Genomic DNA, 20,641 nt, shown 5'->3' with positions numbered 1-20,641 from the left:
AAACTCGGGACCGTAAATAAAAGGAAGCTACAAATAAATCCGGTAGGGGAAATAAGGAGGAATTTCTTTACTCAGGGGGAGGGTTGAATGTAAAACTCACCTTGGGATTGAGGCAAAAAGCTGACAGGCTTCTTGAACGGGGAAATTAGACGAGTACAAGAGAGAAAGGGGGGATAGAAAGCTGTGCGGAAAGGCTGAGGCAGATGAATACAACCAGCACGGCCTAGTTGGGCCAAACGGCCTCTTTCCGTGCTCCATATTTTGTATAGTTCAGTGGAATACCATGTGAGGTGCTCGGCCACAAAGGATGACCACAGCCCCAGGCCCCTGCTCCACCGGCCTTTTCCGTCAAGGTCGTCGTCTGCATCTCGAGTCAGATCGGCTGTTTCCGTCAATTGTGGGCAGGGCCTCGAATGATTGGAGCAGGGGGGGTCACGTGGCCTGCAGAGGCCGCTCGGACATTTCCGTCAATTTGCCTCCGCCGAGGTCGGGCTTTTCCATGAGTCCGTCCCCGCCCCCGGGCGTAGGGAAGGTCGAGCGGGAAGATAGAAGGGCAAATGGTAGCCGAGCGCCGGCTGTGATTGGCTAGAACTCGGCCCCGGCCTCTGAGGAAAGTCAGGTGGTACCCCGGCACCGGCTCTGATTGGCTGGAACTCGGCCCCGGACGGCGTCGAAGACCAGGTGGTACGAGCGTGCGACCCGTGATTGGCTGGGACCCGGTCCCTGACGTCTGGAAGGTCAGGTGGTAGCCGGGCGCGGGCTGTGATTGGCTAGCGGTCGGTCCCTGCCGTCGTTGCTTGGGAGCTGACGTGTCTTTCGAGCTCCGCGCGGTATTGAGTGAGAGTCCGGGCGGCCTAGAGTCTTCACAACCCGAGCCTTCCACCCCCCCCCCCAGCAACAACAACCGGACACAGAGAGCCGCCAACATGGGCAGTAAGTAACCGGGGAGTGGAGGGGGAAATAACCCATCAGCTCCGGGAGGCCTCAGCCAAGCCTGGGCCTCGAGTGATTTTTAAGCCGGGTTTCAGCGCCCTCTTCCCGACTGAGGTGAAGGAATTGTTGGTGGGGTTGGTGCCCTGGTTTGATGTGAATTGGGACATTATCTTAATTGGGTCGTGGATTTGAAGGAGGAACTGAAACCCCTAAAAGGGGAAAACAAATTCCGTTACTATTAAATTTAAAAGCTCGAGCCTCCGCCCTTCAGCCTAGAAAATGTCCGTGTTCCCCCCCCCCCCCCCACCAAAGCCTGGCCGCCTCTCCCGGGAACCCGGGCCGGAGATGCTGGGGGTAGTTTAAATGCCACGTCGCCCTTTACGTTGCTGTCCACGGACAGTCTGTACATGGCCCAGCCAGAACTGGGCACATTATTGCGCCTTCTTGTTGCAGGGATGACGTTGGTACTTGATCCAACCAGCGGTACAAAAATGTTGTATACACTACTTGCTGTGCCTGGTGGTGGTGATAGAATTGGTTGAAACGCTTCTACCTTGGCCCCTTTATGTTGCTGACTGACCTACAACAGCAGCACCCAACACCCCTCTCCTCCCCCCCCCCCCCCCACCATCTCTCAACCCAGTTAGGTTCATTCCCCAATTCAACTCCTCAAAACTAACCCCCACCCCACATCCCCTTTGAAATCCTGAATGACATCTCGGGGCAAAAACAAAACAAAAAGGTCCCGGTTTGAAGCAAGTCATTTTGATTTCTCCCCCCACCCAGTTCTTCCCAGTTATGTCATTCAGGACTTTTTTTTTTAATGCACCAAACATTGCGATTGGACCTCTCGGTGCCATAAAATTGCAATTGCACAACAATTTGGGCTTCGGTGGGATGAGCGTGTTTGTGGGGGCTCTACAGCACTTGTCCTTGTTGTGATAGCCTGCAGCGTAAGGTCAACCTTCTGCATACGTTGAAGAAAGATTGCCAATTCCGTAGCGCCTTGCACGCACGCTGAACGTCTCAAAGCGTGTTACAGCCAGTCGCTTTTGTAATGTAGGAAATGTGGCAGATAACCTACGCACAGCAGGATCCCACAAATGTGATAGCGACCAGATAATCTGTTTTTGTGATGGTTGGTGCTAAATATTGATACCGGGGAGAGCTCCCATGTTCTTCTTTGATTATGGCTGTAGGATCTTCGACCATGGGCAGATGGGGCCTCCGATCCAGCTGGACAGAGACTGCACTTGCCTGGTTCCATACTTATCTATCTAGTCATAGCCAGAGAATCACCTGTATTGGCTTCCCTTCCTCCCAAACCCTTATGATGTTGTTTGAGGGATAACTATTGCCCAGGACACCGGGGGTAACTCTCCTGTTCCACTTCAAAATAGTGCGAGGGCAGACTTGGTTTAATGCCTCACTCGAAAGACACACCTCCAATAGTACAGCACTCCCTCAGTACTGCACTGCATTTTTGTGCTCAAATCCTGGAGTCGGACTTGAATCCAGAATCTTCTGACTCAGAGGCAAGAGTGCTACAAACTGAATCATGAGTGATGACCTGAAAACAAAAATGATGTTCTCAAACAAAGATTGTACATAAGGGCATGAACTCAAACTTTATAACTTTTTGTATAGTCCACTCTTGATTCAAAGTTTCTTGGTTTCAAAATATCTGCAAATATTTTAAACAAAATGTTCAGATTTGAGCTCAGTCACTTAACTCAAATTAGTGGATTTGTTTTTGTATCTTGATATCTGAATTCCTAGTTTTAATAGTAGTGGCCTTTAATCTGCTATGGTGGTTGGTACAGTATTGAATTTGTTCAACAGTGAACTGAGGTGGAAAGCGTCTGCTAGTTTAACAAGCAAATAAAAGTAGGTAGAGCATTTCTGTAATGCCTATCACAGCCTCAGGACATCCCAAAATGTTTAGTCACTATAGGAAATGTAGCAGCCAATTTGTGCACAACAAAGTCACCCAAACAGCAGTGAAATATTGGTAGGTATGTTTGTGATACTGTTTGAGGGAAAAATATTGGTCACCAACGAGAATTTTGCTGTTCTTCAGAATAGTGCTTTGGGATCTTGCATGTCTGTCTGGGAGGGCACCTTTGACAGTGCGGCACTGAGGTGTCTGTCAGCGTTATTAAAGTCATTGTGGTGTTATGACTGAGCCAAGGCTGATACCTACCTATTGACATTTATTTTCAGTACATCTGTGATATCTTGATGAAGATGTCAGTGTTTGCCTTAGATGTAGTGTTACGAACCATTGTACAGAGCACCACTGTTGCAAAGAAAAATTTGAATGCACTTTTAAGCTGTTTCAAGGAATAACAAACAGGTAAGTTCATGAAATATGAATTTCATGAACTTACCTGTTACTCCTTGAAACAACTCATCACATTATTACTTTATGAAGCACATTGATACTTGCTAGGTAGTCATATGGTTAATTAAATTAAATAGTAAGTAAATAATTCCAAGCGTACCTCCACCTTATCTTTATAAAACACTGGCCTGATCTCAGCTGGAGTATTGTGTCCAGTCCCGGGAACTACACTTTAGAAAGTGAAGGCGTTAGAGGGGGCACAGAAAAGATTTGAGTGTGGTTCTGGGGATGAGACACATCAGTTATGTGGATAGATTAGTAAGGCTGGGGCTGTTCTTTTTAGAAAGTGAGGACTGAGAGGAGATTTGATAGAGGTGTTTAAAATCAAATTGGATCTGGACAGAGTAGATAGAGAGAAGCTGTTCCCATTGGCGGAACATTCGAGAACCAGAGGAAACCGATTTAAGGTGATTGGCAAAAGAACCAGAGACAGCATGAAAAACTTTCAAGCAGTGACTAGTTAGGACCTGGAATGCACTGTCCAAGAGTGTGGTGGAGGCACGTTCAATCATGGCTTTCAAGAGAGAGTTGGATAATTATGAAGAAAATAATTTGCAAAGCTGCAGGGGAAAGGCGGGGGAGTGGGATAGCTGAGTTTCTCGTAGAGAGCGACACCGACGCGACGGACCGAGACTGCAGAATCCTTCTCTAACCTCTAGGCTGTCAAACCTAATCCAGGCATTCGCATTTGCATTGATTTTATATCTCTCTTGTATGGGATGATCTCAACCTCTACCAAAACAAGTCTACTTGTCACTTGATGGCAAATCAGACTGTTCAACAGATCCACTAATCTTTGATTACAGAATCAACTAGCACCCAACCTAATTGTGCTTTAATGTAATCTAAAAGTGTGGCCCCAATATCATTCTTAACCTATTTAGCTGAAATAATTGATCTGCATGAACACAATCTAGTCCTTTCACTATTTCATAAAGCTCCATCAACGCACATCCCTTTTCTGAAGTATATGGATCTAGCTTGCTGAATTTGCATGGTGACAGCCTTCTGTCTGATAAGATGATGGTTTGCTCTGTGATGGTCAGCTCTGTATTAAGCATCACCTGGTGTGGCTCAGGAGCCCCACTCTGGCATGGCAGTCTCTGCTGCATTTGCTGCAGAGGAAGGCAGTGGGTTTAGAAGGTGCATGATTCACTGGCCTCAGTTTTCCCTGGGCCTTTTTCTCGACCAGCCGAGCTTTTCATTTCTGCTCGCTTCTTCCAATGCCATTCCAAACAGTCAGCCTCTGGGATTCATGGTTGTCAGCGACTGTCTTCCAGTTGTCAGTATCAATGTACGCGATATTCATATCTGGCTTGCAGATATCCTTGAAGCAGAAGTATGGACTTCCAGGAGGTTGTGACCCAGTGGTCAGTTCATCATACAGAAGGTCTTTGGGCATATGGCTGTCATCCGTCCGATTATATGGCTGAGTCAACACAGTTGCCATTGGCTTAGCAATGCTAATGGGGTTAGCAATAGGAACTCTGAGTTGGTGATCTTGTCCTGCCAGATGATACCAAGATGTCTTGAGGATGGAAATCTTGTGCCTTGGAAATTGTGTCCCAGCAAGGAATCAGTTTTTTTTTTCTGGAGAGGTTAGTTGGGTGGAGAAAAGAACTCCAAATAAAAATTGGTTGGCGGTGTATCACTGAAAGGTTTCTTGCTGTTGCCTAACTAGCCAGACCTCGGGATTACAGTAAACTTCATGTTATTTGGCGCTCTACAAACCAGAATTCTCTACTAACCAGATTTCTGATGTTCTGCTAATATGAATAGTCACTTTACCAACTGGAAGCAATTATGAAGTAACCCGTACTGTAACAAACAGAAAATGCTAGAAAAACTCAGCAGGTCTAACAGCATCTGTGGAGAGAAAAACAGAGTTAATGTTTCAAGTCCGTACGACTCTTCGTCAAGTGGACTCGAACGTTAACTGTTTTTCTCTCCACAGATGCTGTTAGATCTGCTGAGTTTTTCCAGCATTTTCTGTTTTTTCCGATTTCCAGCATCCACAGTCTTTTGCTTTTATCCATTCTTTAAGACTGTATTATTTTATACTTTTATGTTTTAATGTACTGTTGAAGAATAGAAATAAAAAAGAATACTGTTCTTTACCCCCTGAGTACTTGCAAATTAGTTTGTGCTACAAGTAAATGGAACTCTGTTAACCGGCATTTTTGATTTGACTGGCACCATCCATTGCCTGTGCGTGCCTGATGATAAATATTTTACTGTATTTGGTGCTGCATGTTTGATTTTTTTGAATTTTTATAATTAATTGTCCTTGCTTTCCAGTAAAATTCCTTGAAGTTATCAAACCATTCTGTGCGGTGTTACCAGAAATCCAGAAACCAGAGAGAAAGGTAAACTCATTGACCGTTTTCTTAATCAGCATTTTTTCTTTTTACAGTAGCTATATTAGAGAAAGATAAATGATTTGTGTGTGTGGATTTGTATAAATCACCTCACCTCATCCCAAAGTTCTTTGCAGACTGTGAATTATTTTGAAAGTGCTGTCACTGTTAATGTCAGTAACTCTGACTCTAATTAAGGTCCTACAAAGAGAAAACAAATGAAAGGCAGTTAATCTGAGTGGATCAGGGGACTGAGAAAGCTTCCAGCTGCTGTAATGCCACAGGATCTTTTTGGATCACCTGAAATTATGGATATGATTTAACTCCTTGACCAAGGTGACAGCGCTGCTGATGAAACAGAACATTCTCAGTGTTTTGTTTTGTTCTGTCTGATTATAATATGAACTTCCTTCCCCTCAGCTCCTGTTAGCCAGTATGCTACTGAGGATGGTGGTAAAAATGCATCCTTTGGGGGTTTAATTTTAAAAGTCGATCAGTTTTGGAAATTCCCCCTCTCCTGAAATGGATTGTATGTACTGCGGTATGGTTCCATAGGTGCTGGCTATCCTCTGGTACTTCACCCCCACGTTATTAGTGCATAATCCTAGTGAACTGGTTTCTCTTGAGGGCATCACGGCCAATCTTGTCTTCTATCAGCATCCATATGCACACTTTCCTACAGGAGTTACTGGATACTGATCCCTAATCCAGGGATGCTGAGGGCAATCAGATAGAATTGAGTCTGCTTGGGAATCAAACCGTGGACCTGTGGCTGGTGTGACAGTACTTCAGAGCATCTAAAATTGTAAGGCTATGCCATTTCTATCTCAATTAAATTTCAAGTACCTAGTTCAGTCAATACATAGTCCTATAAATTACAGCTCTGATTAGTCACGTGGAAGGTTGTTTAGCCTAGCCTTTGCCACTGGGAGCGCAATCTCCATTTCCTCTCTGGAGATGTAGATGTGGGATTAAGACACAGCAGGTGTGGTTGTCTATGCATTATTTTTAGATACCTTGTTATCTGTGTGCTTTGGGAGTGCACTTAACCCATGCATATTAGCACTGATAAGTTGTACTTGAGGCTCTCAAGTAATGCACATGTCTTTTATTTTTAACTTTAAGTAACGTGCAAAGTGGAGGAAGCTAAAACCATATTCATACAGGCATGGCGAATCCGGCTAAAGTCACAAGTCGCATCCAGTTTGCTCTTACTATTTCAAACCTCATTTAAAAGAAATTGGTCATAGCTGCATACGCTATAGTCTTAAACATGGTCACTTTCATGTTTGAAGAATTGTTACAATGTGTGACTTCACTCGAAATAAAGCTGAGTACTGGGAATGGAGTCTGTATGCAATTGTATTGCAGTTGGGCAACAGCTACCAGTATGCTGAGCAGGGCTCCTAATCACCAACAATGCAGAGGGGTATGGAGACTTGACTCCTTCAAAATGTGCTCTTGGCTGCTGCCTTTTGCCCCTCCCCAATCCTCCTAAATGCCAAGCTTCGTTCAAAACAGCTTTTTAATCTGTGCAAGCCCAGCAGTCGTTGCCCATCCCTCATGAGCCGCTACCTTGAATACAACTTAGTGGCTTGTTAGGCTATTTCTGAGGGCAATTCAAGAGTCAACCGCATTGCTGTTGGTCTGGAGCCATTTACAGGCCGGTACTGGTAAAGATGGCAGATTTCCTTCCCTGAAGGACATTTGTGAACGAGGTAGGTTTTTAAAACACTCCAGTAGTTTCATGATCACCATTACTGAGACTAGTTGTTTTATTCCCAGTTTATCTAATTAACTGAAGTTAAATTATCCCAGCTACTGTGGTGGGATTTGTACTCTTGTCTCCAGATTATTAGACCGCAATGCTGCTGTACCCATACAATAAATCCACTCTCGTGACCGATTTGAGGGCAAACTGTTTGCTGGTTTATGACCATACATGTGGTATAGCTAACCAAAATTTTATCTATTGCATACCTTGCAAAGTAAGAATGGAAAATGGTTGTGCGATGGAGTGATGGTATGTAAGTCATGTTATATCACAAGTTGGATATGTGTAACTAAATATTCATATAATATGTATGTGAGCAGAAACCTGGTTGACCTAATTTGCAAAGCATTTTTGTAACTGAAGGTTTCATATTCCATACTAAATCAGGTAGGGTGTAACAGTAGATCAAATGGCCTGGATTTTCTGTGTTTTATTTTGAACTCCCCTAACATCTTTCTCTGCTAAGTTTGTCGATTTATTCTGGTGTTTATCAAGTTTTAAAGGCTTTACCCTAATCCCTCCCTTAAATTTGCTTTCATTTTAGCGACTTAAATTTTTGCTGGCCTGACTTGTCTTGAAATGGTAACTTGGGTTTACCTTGCATGTGCCGTTTGGTATTTGAAATATCTCATTACAACATTCTGGTATTTGCAGCCCTCATTCCTTGGGTGATGTGTAACCGTACCAATGTAAAAGCTGGGCTACCCTGGATTATAGAAGATTTAATGGTTGCTTGATTAAAGCTTTTAGGATTTTGATAGGTTAGGTCTTTGTTTGCTGCTGAGAAGTTATGAAACACTTCCACACAAAGGGTTGTAAATGTGTAGAACATTCTACAAAAAATGCAGTAGATGCTAACTTAAATAGTAATTTTTATTTCTAAAATCGGTAAAAATTTTGCTAGCCAAGCGTATAAAAGGATATGATGTTAAGGAGGGTGAATGGAGTTGAAGTACAAATCAGCTATGATATAATTGAATAGTGGAGCAGACTTAAGGGGCTGAATGGGCTCCTCCTGTTACTGTTCATAGAATTTTGGCATTTAGGTTGAACAAATGTTTCAATGTTCTAATTCTGTTTTTCTAGATTCAGTTTAGAGAAAAGGTACTATGGACAGCAATTACACTCTTCATCTTCTTAGTGTGTTGCCAGGTCAGTTGTTTACAAACTTGTTGAAATTACTTGTTTTACTTTTGATGCGATCAAACATTTGGGCTGGAAACAAAATTCTAGTAATTTAACTGAGGGTTTACTTAATTTACAGTACAATTCTAATAATGCGGTACAATATAATTACTAAGAAAAAACTCAAAGCGAGCACCTGTGGAGAGAAGAAATGAGTTGACTTATCTGTCCTATCCACAGATGCTGAGTAGCCAAGTGTTTCCAGTGTTTTATTATTTCAGATTACCTGCATCGATTTTTGCTTCGAGTGTAATTAGCATTTTATAATAGACATGTCTCAGGAAAACTACATTTGCTTATTAACTGGTTTGTTTTTAAATCTCTTCAGATTCCTTTATTTGGTATCATGTCGTCAGACTCTGCAGATCCCTTCTACTGGATGAGAGTTATTCTGGCTTCAAACAGAGGTAATGGAAATTTATTTTAACTTAAACTTGATGCCCACAGTGTAGGCAGAGGAGTGGCACTTATGTGGCCCAAGAGACACTTAAGACCAAGCACCTCTTCACTGTGTCTATTGGTAGACGTGCTGCTGTGTGTCTGTGAGCCTCCAAACCTCACAGCTGTGGGCCGTATAGTGAAATTGGAACTCAACATGTTCTCATCCCCCTTCCTGTGCTGGCAAAGAAAGGAAGGAAATTAGCCAGCATGGCCACACAGTCTCCATAGTGAAATTAGACTGTTCAAACTCTAGTATTGTTTGTTCCACTAGAACTATCAGTTCTCTAGGTTTCTCTTTCCTCTGCATAAATATCTGGTTTCCAGTTTGCAGTTACTATAAGTGGCAGGTTTATCAAATGCTCATGCTGTGCATGCAGAATGCCATCTAAATCACTTTCTGGTGCAATTCATTGGATCATTCCTGAGGTGGTCCTTGAGTTGGAGGTTGCTCAAGATTCCAGAGCTTGCCAAACATTTGATGGAATAACACTGGAACAGGAGGATTTTCTCTTGAGCAATGTAGCTTAAAACCTGCATGCTTGATGGAGGTAACATACACATTACATTGGATGTATCGCGCAAAGGCCATTCAGTCCAACCAGTCCATGCCATTGTTTATGCTGTACTCAAGCCTCCTCCCATCTTTCCTCATCTGCCTTGTATGCTTGCTCTTAAATGCTTTTTTAGTATTTGCTTCAAACACTCCCTGTGGAGGCAGGTTTCACATTCTCATCACTTTTTGGGTAAATAAGTTTCTTCTGAATTCACTGTTTGATTTCCTGGTGACTATCTTATGTTGATGACCTCTAGTAATGCTCTCCCCCACAAGAGGAAATATTCTCTCTATCCAGTCTTATCAAATCCTTTCATCATCTTAAAAGACCTCTCTAGTAGGTCACTCTTCAGCTTTTTCCCCCAAGAAAAAAGACAAACGGCCTGTCAATTCTTTCCTGATATATATACTGACACATTTCTGGTATCATCCTCGTAAATCTTCACAAGTGCCTCTATGTAGTATTTACAATATAGTGACAAGAACTGCACACGGTACCCTAAATGTGCTCTAACCAGGGTTCGATACAGGTTTAGCCTAACTTACCTATTTTTCAATTCTATCCCTCTAGAAATAAAGCCTAATCCTTGGTTTGCTTTTTTAATAGTCTTGCTGATTGATATATTTATACTCCCAAGACCCCCTTGTTCTTCTACCCCCACCTAAGCTTGCAACTTCCAAGTTATAAGTGACATCCCTATTCTTCCTACCAAATGTACTGTGTCACATTTATCTATGTTGAACTTTATTTGCCAATTTCTGCAAGCTTATTAATGCGTTTGAGGAAGCAACCGGATATAATAAATGTACACAAAAGCGTTTGTCAAATTGCATCAGATCTACAATTGATTGCACTTTGAGATACCAATTAATTTGTCTGTTAAAATGCTGAAGAGACAATAAGAGAACAAACTAAACACTAGTGAGACTCCATGCATGAATAAAGACACAAGGGAACAACTGAGGGTTAGGAAGAGGCATGTACATAGCAGAAGAGTAGACAATATGAAGAGATTAGGATAGAAGTTAAAAATTATTTAGGAAGGCAAAGAGAAATATTGAAATTATTAAGGATCATAAAACAAAATAGTGAAATATTTTTCAGGCACACAATACAAAAAAGAAAATACAAAAAGTTGTGATGGGTTAGGACCATTAAAACAAGATAATACCACAGGTAAAATGATAAGAGACCTGACAGAAATATTAAATTATTTTGCTTTAGTATTTGCCAGGGAGATAGCACAGAGAGCGCATGATGAGATGAACAGTCATGTATGAGAAGTGAATTTAAAATATATGTATTAAACAAACCAAACAAACTCATAGTATTAAACACCTGATCCGGATGGATTGCATTTACGTATTTTAAAAGAATCCAGGGAAGAGAGAGCAGAGGCATAACTACACATTCAATAATTTGTTAGAAAAACTTGTAGTACCAGAGGACTGATGGATAATTAATGTAATTCCAACGATGCTCCATCATGGAATACATTTAAGGCTGGGGTACGCAAATTTTTGGTGTATCAGGAAATTAAGGGATATGGGGAGCAGGCAGGAAAATGGAGTTGAAGCTCAAGATCAAAAATGATCCTATTGAAAGGCGAAGCAGGCTCGATGGGCCACATGGTATACACCTGCTAATTCTTGTGTCCTAGATTTAAGAAGGGGGACAAAACATGTCCAGGGAATTATAGACCAGTCAGTTTAACATCAGTGGTAGGAAAAATATTGGGATCCTTACTAAAGGAGAGAAAAGAGGAATACCTAGAAATGAAAAATATAATAATGAATAGTGGCATGGGTTTCGAAAGGGAAAATCTTGCTTGACCAATATTGAATTTTTTAAAGAAGCAACAACATTGACAGTGGCAAAGCAGTATGTGTAATTTATCTGGGTTTTCAAAAGGCTTTTGTGAAGGTGTCCCATGATAAACTAATAAGAGAGAAAGTGGACTCAGGGCATTCTGGACTCAGAATGAATTACGAGCAGGCTTCAAGACAAAACAGAGTGGAAGTCATGGGTAGTTATTCAGTGGCAGAAGCTGGGAAATGGTGTTCCATGAGGATCAGTGCCAGGACCACTGCTGTTCACACTTTAATGATTTGGACTTTGAATCAAAAACGCAATGTCTAAATTTTCAGATGACACTAAGTTTAGGTCAATGATGCAGAGGAGGACTGCAACAAATTACAGGAACATAGGAAATAGGAGCAGAAGTAAGCCATTCAGCCCCTTGAGCCTGCTCTGCCATTCAGCAAGATCATGGCTGAACTGTTTGTGTTTCGAGTTCTACATTCCCATCCACCCTTGATAACCTTTGGTTCTTGTTAGGCAAGGGAATCAATTTACCTATGCCTTAAAAATATTCAGTGATCCCGTTTCACCGCCTTCTGAGGCAGTGTTCCAGTCGCACGACCCTCTGAGAAATTATTTCTCCTCATCTCCATCCTAAAAGGATGTCCTTAATTTTAAAACAGTGCCCCCCTAATTCTGGACTCACCCACAAGAGGAAACATCCTTTCCATGTCCACCTTGTCAAGACCATTCTGGGTCTTATGTACTTCAATCAAGTGACCCCTCAGTCTTCTAAACTCCAGCGAAAACAAGCCTATCCTGTCCAACCTATCCTCATAAGACAAACAGCTCATTCCAGGCATTAATCTAGTGAACATCCTCTGAACCGCCTCCAATGCATTTACATCCTTACTTAAATCAGGAGACCAGGACTGCACACACTGTTCAAGATGTGGTCTCACCAGTGCCCTGTGCAACTGAAGCATAACATCCTTTTTATGTTCAATTCCTCTTGTAATAAAGGATAGCATTCCATTAGCTACTTTGATTACATGCTGTACCTACATACTAACTTTTTTTGACTCATGCACGGGAACACCTTGATCCCTCAGTTGTTCTTCATTAAGTGATACTCTGCATTTTACATTCTTCCTGCTAAAGCCACAACTTCACATTTCCTACATTATACTCCATCTGCCAGATTTTTGCCCACTCACTCAATCTATCTATATCTGCCTGCAAACACCTCATGCCTTCTTCACAACGTATTTTCCTATCTATCTTTGTGTCGTCCGCAAATTTAGCTACCATGCCTTTGCTCCTCTCATTAGAGTCATTGATGTAAATTGTAAAAGTTGAGGCCCCAGCATAGACCCCTGCGGGACTCCACTAGTTACATCCTGCCAATCAGACAAAGACCCATTTATGCATACTCTGTTTTCTGCCAGCCAGTCAATCTTCTATCCAGGCTAATATGTTACCCCCTACACTTTTACATAGTTTTTATTTTTCGCAATGACCTTTGATGTAGCACGTTAACAAATGCCTCCTGAAACCCCAGTATAGTATGTCTACAGGCTCCCCTTTATCTACAGCAAATGTTGCTCTTCAAAGAACTCTAATAAATTGGTTAAACATAATTTCCCTTTCACAAAGCATCTTCCCGATTACCTTGAGTTTTCCTTAGTGCCCAGCTTTAACTTCTTTAATGATTGACTCTAACATCTTCCCCACAACAGACATCAAGCTAACTGGTCTATAGTTTCCTGTTTTCTGTCTCCCTCCCTTGAATAGAGAGGTTATTGAATGTGTAGTAATGCCTGTAAAAATATTTTGGGGCATTTTATGATCCTTGGTAATTTCATTTCCTAATTTCTCTTTGCCTTCCTAATTGTTTTTTAACTTCTGTCCTAATGTCGTTTTATTCTCTGCACTCTTCGGCTGTCTATGTACATAACGTATGCCTCTTTCATAACCCTCAATTGTTCCCTTATGTCTTTATTCATGCATGGAGTCTCACTAGTGTTTAGTTTGTTCTTTTATTGTCCCTTCAGCATTTTAACAGGCAAGTTAATTGATATCTCAAAGTGTGATCAATTGTAGATTTGATACGCTTTAATAAAAACTTTTGTGTGCCGTTTATCATTTACTATATCTGGTTGCTTCCTCAAAGACCAACTGTGTAACTGACATTGTTCCAAACCTCAAAGTGCTATTTCCAGATACAAGCTAGTTTTGGAAGGATAGCTTCTCTAACTGCATTTGGTGTGCTTTTTCACAGATCAAGTTGTACAGTATAGAAATTTTGAACCTTTAATTTATTGTAGGTAGTTGCTGTTCGAACTGGAGGCAAATCCAAACAGTTGCCATCAGTAATGCTAAAGCTACAATAGATGCTGTAGTTTGGGAAGTACTAAGTGCAATAATGTAATACTTTGAAAAGATTGTTAGTGATATTAAAAGAACATTTTAAATTTAGGTACACTGATGGAACTTGGTATTTCGCCGATTGTCACTTCTGGTCTCATCATGCAGCTTCTGGCAGGTGCAAAGATTATTGAAGTTGGCGACACTCCCAAAGATCGAGCTCTCTTCAATGGAGCACAGAAACGTAAGTATCAAGGACCAGTCTGGCATAGTAACTGTCATCTTTTTGTGATGCTACAGAATATTTACAGCGCAGTAACAGGGCATTCAGTCTAATAGATTGATGCTGTTATTTATGTCCCATGTGGGCTACCTTGCACCCCTCTTCATCTAACCCCTTTCATCTACTGCCCTTGTTCTTCTACATGGTAGAGGCCACCCAGAGGACAGCAATCCTACTGAACGCTCTGCAGGGTTTGCATAGTTAAGTAGAATTTTCCAGCACAGGAACCAACCATTGGATCCAACTGGTCTATGTTCCGCACGAAGCACCTCCTACCTTTCTTCATCTAATCCTATCAGCATATCCCTCTATTCCTTTCTCCCTTGTGTTTATCGAGCTTTTTTTTAAAATGCATCTATACTGTTTAACTCAACTACTCCAAGAGCCAGTTCTATTCTCTGGATAGAGAAATTTCTCATGACATCCCGGTCGGATGTGTTAGCAACTGTCTGTTTATTATCCGTGATGCTGGCCTCTCCCACAAATGGAAATGCCTTCTTTACATCTACCCCATCAAACCTTTTCATGAACTTAGGGACCCCTATCAGGTCATCTCTCGGGCTTCCCTTTTCTGGAGAGAAGACTCCCATGCCAGTTTCTCTTGGATGTCTGCTGACCCATGTTGAAAGAGTAGGTCAATTTGAATCGTATTTACATTAGTTTTGCCAGTGGGCTCGTACAGCTGGCACCTTATGAACAATCAGGGTTCTGACGATATGCTTTAACCTGCTTCAGTTGGTGATGCTTCTATTTTGTCAATTTGGTTTGTTCTGTTCCCCAGTATCATACCTGTAGCCACCAGTATTTCATCCTACTGTCTTAACCAATGTGCGAAACATAAAATCTTAAGTGAATAATGAGATGTTTTTCATAGTGATATCAACGTTTCACAGACATACCCGTTGCACTTCTGTTAATTTTGGACGCTTTGCCAAAACCATAACAAAATCCTAATAATGGGCTGGGAATGTGTAGCTATGTGGTAAAGACAATAATTGTAAGTGTGATGAATCAAAAGGGCGTATAAATGCTTCTAAGTTACAAAAAGCCTTTTTATTTCATATTCACTGAAGTGTGGTCACTGTTGTGTAGAAATGTTGTTGTAAAAATGGCAGCCTGTTTGTGCCTGGGAAGACCCTCTGCATGTTTTGATGGTGGACGTGGGAGGGATGTTGGCCAACACCGGTAGAAATTTCAGCTGTCTGGTGTTGTAGGAATTTTTCTTCACTTAAACAGTGGAGAGGTCCTTTGATTACATATTTATATGAAGTGCTCCCCTTAAAAAGCTTGCATTTCTGTCACGCCTTTTGCAACCTCGGGGTATCCCAATGCACTTTACAGCCAGTGCAGTACTTTTTAAAGTGTACTTTTTAAACGTAGCAAGCAATTTGTGCACAGCAAGCTCCCACAAACAGCTATACGATAATGACCAGGTTTTTTTTAAGTTGTTGATTGAGAGGTATATATTGACCAGGAAACCAGGGATAATTCCCTTACTCTTCAAAATAGTATCACAGGATCATTTATGCCCACCTGAGAGGGAAAACATACCCTCAGACTCATCACAAAGATGGCATCTCCAACAGTTCAGCATTCCCCCTGCATTGTGCTGGAGTGTTGATCTTGAATTTTGTGCTCAAGCCTTGGAGTAGGACTTGAACCCACAATCTTCTAACTTGAGCAAAGGTGCTGCCAACTGAGGCACAGTTGACACAAGTATCTGCCTAGATGGTGTACTCAACCTGGAGCTGAGCCTGAACTGAAAATAAGATGAGTGCCAACCAGCTGAGCCAGGTTCTCTCTTTTTGATAGTCTGATGCACCTTTCCCTTTTAATGATTGCAACATCAACTGCAGTAATGAGTGAGATGAGGCATCACTTGTGAGCTACTGGTACAATAGTCCCCAGCATATTGAATGTCCCAGTTATTTCGCACTGCTGATGTCTTCTACAAAGATGTCACACTTTATCTCATGGCTGACAAATTTTCCATTTCCTCAGAGTTGGAGATAGATTGTGCACAGAAATCTATAAAGAATTGGAAAATGGCACCATTAAACTGACACTGGGATCCGACTTACCTGATCGTTCAAGTCTGCTCTGTAATTCTGAAATCTGTTCTTGTATTGATTTTGCACCTGTGAAGCACCTTGGGACATTTTATTACGTTAAAAGTGCTATGTAAATGCGAGTTGTTGAAGCTTTCTCTTGAGTTCTGGTGTATGTATCTCTACTTTTGCCCTACAGTTTTTGGTATGATCATCACTATTGGACAAGCCATTGTATACGTCATGACTGGGATGTATGGAGATCCATCTGAAATGGGAGCTGGCATCTGTTTACTGATCATTATTCAGGTAAAGTTGGTGAAGGCTTCGATGTGAATTGCAAGTATTGGAGCGGCTGTCATGCCTTCTGGCAATTAGTCTTGTTAATGAAATGTATGTAACGTTTATCTTCTAATTTCAGTCTGGACAAACTTTGTCCTGAACGTGATATTGGAATTGTTTATATATTTTTATATTTGAGTGTTGTATTGAACTAAACCTAGTTTACAATTGCTCACTTACTAAAATAATGATCATATCTATGAAGCAGGTTCCCTAGGGAGGCTGTAGAAGCAGTGTTGATCCATTCAAATGCAAATTAGATTTATCTCATAAAATATTTTGATTATGGTATGAGTAATAAGACATGAGATGTGGTCACTTAATCATATTGCTTTCCTTTCTATTTGAATGCCCCTCACGCACACGCAACTAAATTTAGAGTAATATTCCTGCTGCCTGCAGAAGAAGGCCATAAAATTTGCCAAAGTGTGTAGTTTAGAAAAGAAATGTTTTATTTTGATAAATGGTAATCATTCAAGGTTTGGGCTGTTCTAGTCGAGCTGCGCTGCTTTCTCCTTGCAGAGTATATTGGGCTTTATCAATGAATTTTAAAATTTTTACAGCTGTTTGTTGCTGGGCTAATTGTGCTGCTCCTGGATGAACTGCTGCAGAAAGGATACGGCCTTGGATCTGGCATTTCTCTCTTTATCGCCACAAACATCTGTGAGACCATCGTGTGGAAGGCTTTCAGTCCTACCACTGTGAATACGGGTAGAGGTAAGCAGATAATGGTCTTTTTACCCTTTTTAAAAATGTACAGTATGGCTGATCTCAAGAACTCTGGGTGATGGGCTAATGCTTATGATGAATGCTACAATGTCTGTGCAAGTGATCAGATGAAGTAAATCAAATAGATAATTGGACTGGAAAACTGCATTTTGGTTAATGCAGTGGGGCTGTAGAAGAAAGTGTAGTTTGGGACATATGAATCTTGAGAGATGTACGCTGAACAAGGGCCACATTGTTGATAAAATAGAGATGCACAAGTCCTGTTCAAGGGGAATGACCAACTGCTGCATCCATGTGGAGAGTGCTAGATTAGTCTTTATTTTAGAGATCACTGTGCCTCGTCCTGGAAATTTATTTGAAAAATATTTGTTACTGGTCACTAGTTGTTAACGGAAGGGATAATACATCATGGCAAAGAGGAAAAGCCACGGTGTGTTTGCTCCCTCTTGATGATCTATGACGGTAGTATGACCAGTTAACCTCTCTAATGTTTGCATTTGTATTGTGTAAACATCTGACCCAGGAGGAATTGATGAAAGCTTTGTCACTGGTGCCTACAGCAATCCCATATAAATTACGTTATGAATGGCAGCCCTCTTTGGGTGGGGTTGGGGGTTAGGTGGGGGCAAGAGATCCAGCTGTACAAAAGATTCCCCTCTCTTGTATGTCTCATCCAAATACAAAATCTTGCAGAGACAGCTCCTATTGCTGAACCTTGAGATGATGGAGCGTAGTTTGTATCTATACTTATTATGTTTACATGTCCGCCTTGTGGGGGGGAAGGAGCTCCTCTAGAAAAAGGGATGTCTGCCTTTGACTTGTGATGCTAATGCCTATGGCCGTAGCCTAATTTCTTGGCTGGGTAATGCAGAGAAAACGCAAATGGATTCTTTTTAAATGTCACTACATCAAAACTCAATATATGCAGTGAAGGTTATAGTATTGTAAATAACCTCCCAGTCTCTAACTACTCCAACCCTCCTTAATCGTGGCTTCTGTTTTCAACAGGAACCGAGTTTGAAGGATCAATTATTGCCCTGTTCCACCTCCTGGCCACACGACAGGACAAAGTCCGCGCTCTTCGTGAAGCCTTTTACCGTCAGAACCTGCCAAATCTCATGAACCTCATTGCCACCATCTTTGTTTTTGCGGTGGTGATATACTTCCAGGCAAGTGAATGGTGAAACCAGGCTTGTGAAAAAGATTAGCAATCGCTCAGTTTATTGCTGGTTCCAGGAACTTCGAGCAAAGTAGCAACCATGTTTACCTACTTCAAAGTAAAGTGTTTTAGATAAGCTTCTAAAGTGCACATAATTTTCCGAGATTGTTGATATGATATACTTGGAGTGGGAGGGGAAGGATCCAGTTGTCGTCATCCATGTTGCTGCCAACGACATTGATAGGACTAGAAAGGAGGTTCTGCTGAAAGAATTTAATCATTTAGAAGCTAAATTAAAAAGCAGAACCTCCAAGGTAATAATCTCAGGATTACTACCTGAACCACGGGCAAACTGACATAGGGTAAATTTAAGGAGTTAAATGCACGGTTCAAAGATTGATATGTGAGGAATGGGTTTCAGTTCATGGGGCACTGGCATCAGTACTGGGGTACAAGGGATGTGTGTCCTGGTGAATTGAATAACTAGGGCTATAGAGAGGGCTTTAAACTAAATAGAGCGGGGGAGAGTTCTGGAGAGGGGATAAGCAAGCTTACAAAGCAAAAGGATATGGCGGCATTGAAGGGCAGCTACTTAGGTAATGATACCCAGAGTGTGACAGGAAGGGACAGAGTATACAAACATAAAGAACAGCAGCAAATAAGGTCAAAGGGGGAAAATTGATAAAAAGGCAGAATTAATGGCTCTTTGTTTCAGGGATTGCAACTTCACCCCAGGTTGCTGTTGTAATTGAAATTAAAATAGAACATGCTGGAAATACTCAGCGGATCTGTAGAGAGTGAAACGGAGTTAACGGTTCAAGTCAACAACCTTTCATCAGAACTGAAACATTAACTCTTTTTATCTCCATAGATGCTGCCTGAACTGAGAGTTTCCAACCTTTTCTGTTTTTTTTTGTTTCACATTTCCTCCATCTGCAGCATTTTGCTTTAGTAATATAGTGGCAGATGTAATTGCTTTTGTTTCTGCATGCTTGACCATATTTATTTGCCCCCACTAGCCAGGGAAGGGGATTAAGTCAGCCTGGTAACTGGGACCAGAGTGACATTTAAAACAGGCTGGGTGGAAATGGCAGTTTCCATTTCCTGAAGAACATTTGTGAGCCAATTGGGTTTTTCCAGCAGCGCTCTTGCGCATTTCTCTGGGTGACAAACCATACAGTTCCGGCTGCCAAGTGGCATGAAGTGGGTGATTGCACTGGAGAGGATGCAGAGCAGACTTATGAGGATGCTGCCGGTAGTCGAGAATTTTTAGTCGTGAGGCAAGATTGGATAGACTGGGATTGTTTTCCTTGGAACGGATGAGGCTGAGGGGAGATTTAATTGAGGTGTATAAAACTGAGGGGATCTAAATAGAGTGGATAGGAAGGGCTTATTTCCATTAGCAGAGAGGTCAATAACCAGGGAGCATAGATTTAAAATAACTTTTTTATTCATTTGTGGGCTGTGGGCGTCACTGGCTAGGCCAGCATTTATTGCTCATCCCTAATTGCCCTTGAGAAGGTGGTGGTGAGCTACCTTCTTGAACCACTGCAGATCCTGTGGTATAGGTACACCCATAGTGCTGTTAGGAAGGGAGTTCTAGGATTTTGACCCAGCACCAGTGAAGGAACAGCGATATATTTCCAAAACAAAAACAGAATTACCTGGAAAAACTCAGCAGGTCTGGCAGCATCGGTGGAGAAGGAAAGAGTCGACGTTTCGGGTCCACACGACCCTTCAACAGAACTGAAGTATAGTTAGGAGAGGGGTGAAATATAAGCTGGTTTAAGGTGGGGGGCGGGGGGGGAGAGAATTTGAGGGTGGGGTGGTTGTAGGGACAAGCAAGCAGTGATATATTTCCAAGTCAGGACAGTGAGTGGCTTGGAGAGGATCTTCCAGTTGGTGGTGTTCCCATGTACCTGCTGCCCCTACCCTCCTAGATGGTAGCGCTCGTGGGTTTGGAAGGTGCTGCCTAAGGAGCCTTAGTGAGTTTCTGCAGTGCATCTTGTAGATGGTACACACTGCTGCCACTGTTTGTCAGTGGTGTTGGGCGTGAATGTTTGTGGAAGGAATTACAATCAAGCAGGTTGCTTTGTCCTGGATGGGAGTTCAGGAGAAATACTTTGAGTGGTGGGGGCCTGGAACTCTCTGCCTTGAAAGGGTGGTGCAGGCAGATATACCCATTGCATTTAAACACCACTTTGATATGCACTTGATATGTGGAAATACAGGGCTTCTGATCAAGAGCTGGAGAAAGGGGTTAGG

General features: G+C 42.0%; 1 protein-coding gene across 1 annotated transcript in view; it reads left to right on the top strand.

Annotated features, from left to right (window-relative positions):
* Window positions 1-767: 767 nt before the first annotated feature.
* The window catches only part of LOC144681490 (protein transport protein Sec61 subunit alpha-like 1), a 35,146-nt gene continuing 15,272 nt past the window's right edge, over window positions 768-20,641 (top strand). The window contains exons 1-8 of the mRNA XM_078543115.1: window positions 768-933; window positions 5,636-5,703; window positions 8,555-8,620; window positions 8,982-9,060; window positions 13,928-14,059; window positions 16,346-16,455; window positions 17,052-17,205; window positions 18,226-18,386. Coding sequence (XP_078399241.1) covers window positions 927-933; window positions 5,636-5,703; window positions 8,555-8,620; window positions 8,982-9,060; window positions 13,928-14,059; window positions 16,346-16,455; window positions 17,052-17,205; window positions 18,226-18,386 — 777 coding nt within the window. The 5' untranslated portion in view covers window positions 768-926. The remainder of the gene's footprint in view (window positions 934-5,635; window positions 5,704-8,554; window positions 8,621-8,981; window positions 9,061-13,927; window positions 14,060-16,345; window positions 16,456-17,051; window positions 17,206-18,225; window positions 18,387-20,641) is intronic.

Source organism: Cetorhinus maximus, chromosome 6 (assembly GCF_964194155.1).
Source record: "Cetorhinus maximus chromosome 6, sCetMax3.hap1.1, whole genome shotgun sequence".
Lineage (NCBI taxonomy): Eukaryota > Metazoa > Chordata > Chondrichthyes > Lamniformes > Cetorhinidae > Cetorhinus > Cetorhinus maximus.
Note: the sequence above shows the minus strand (reverse complement) of the source record. Positions and strands in the feature narration are given on the sequence as shown.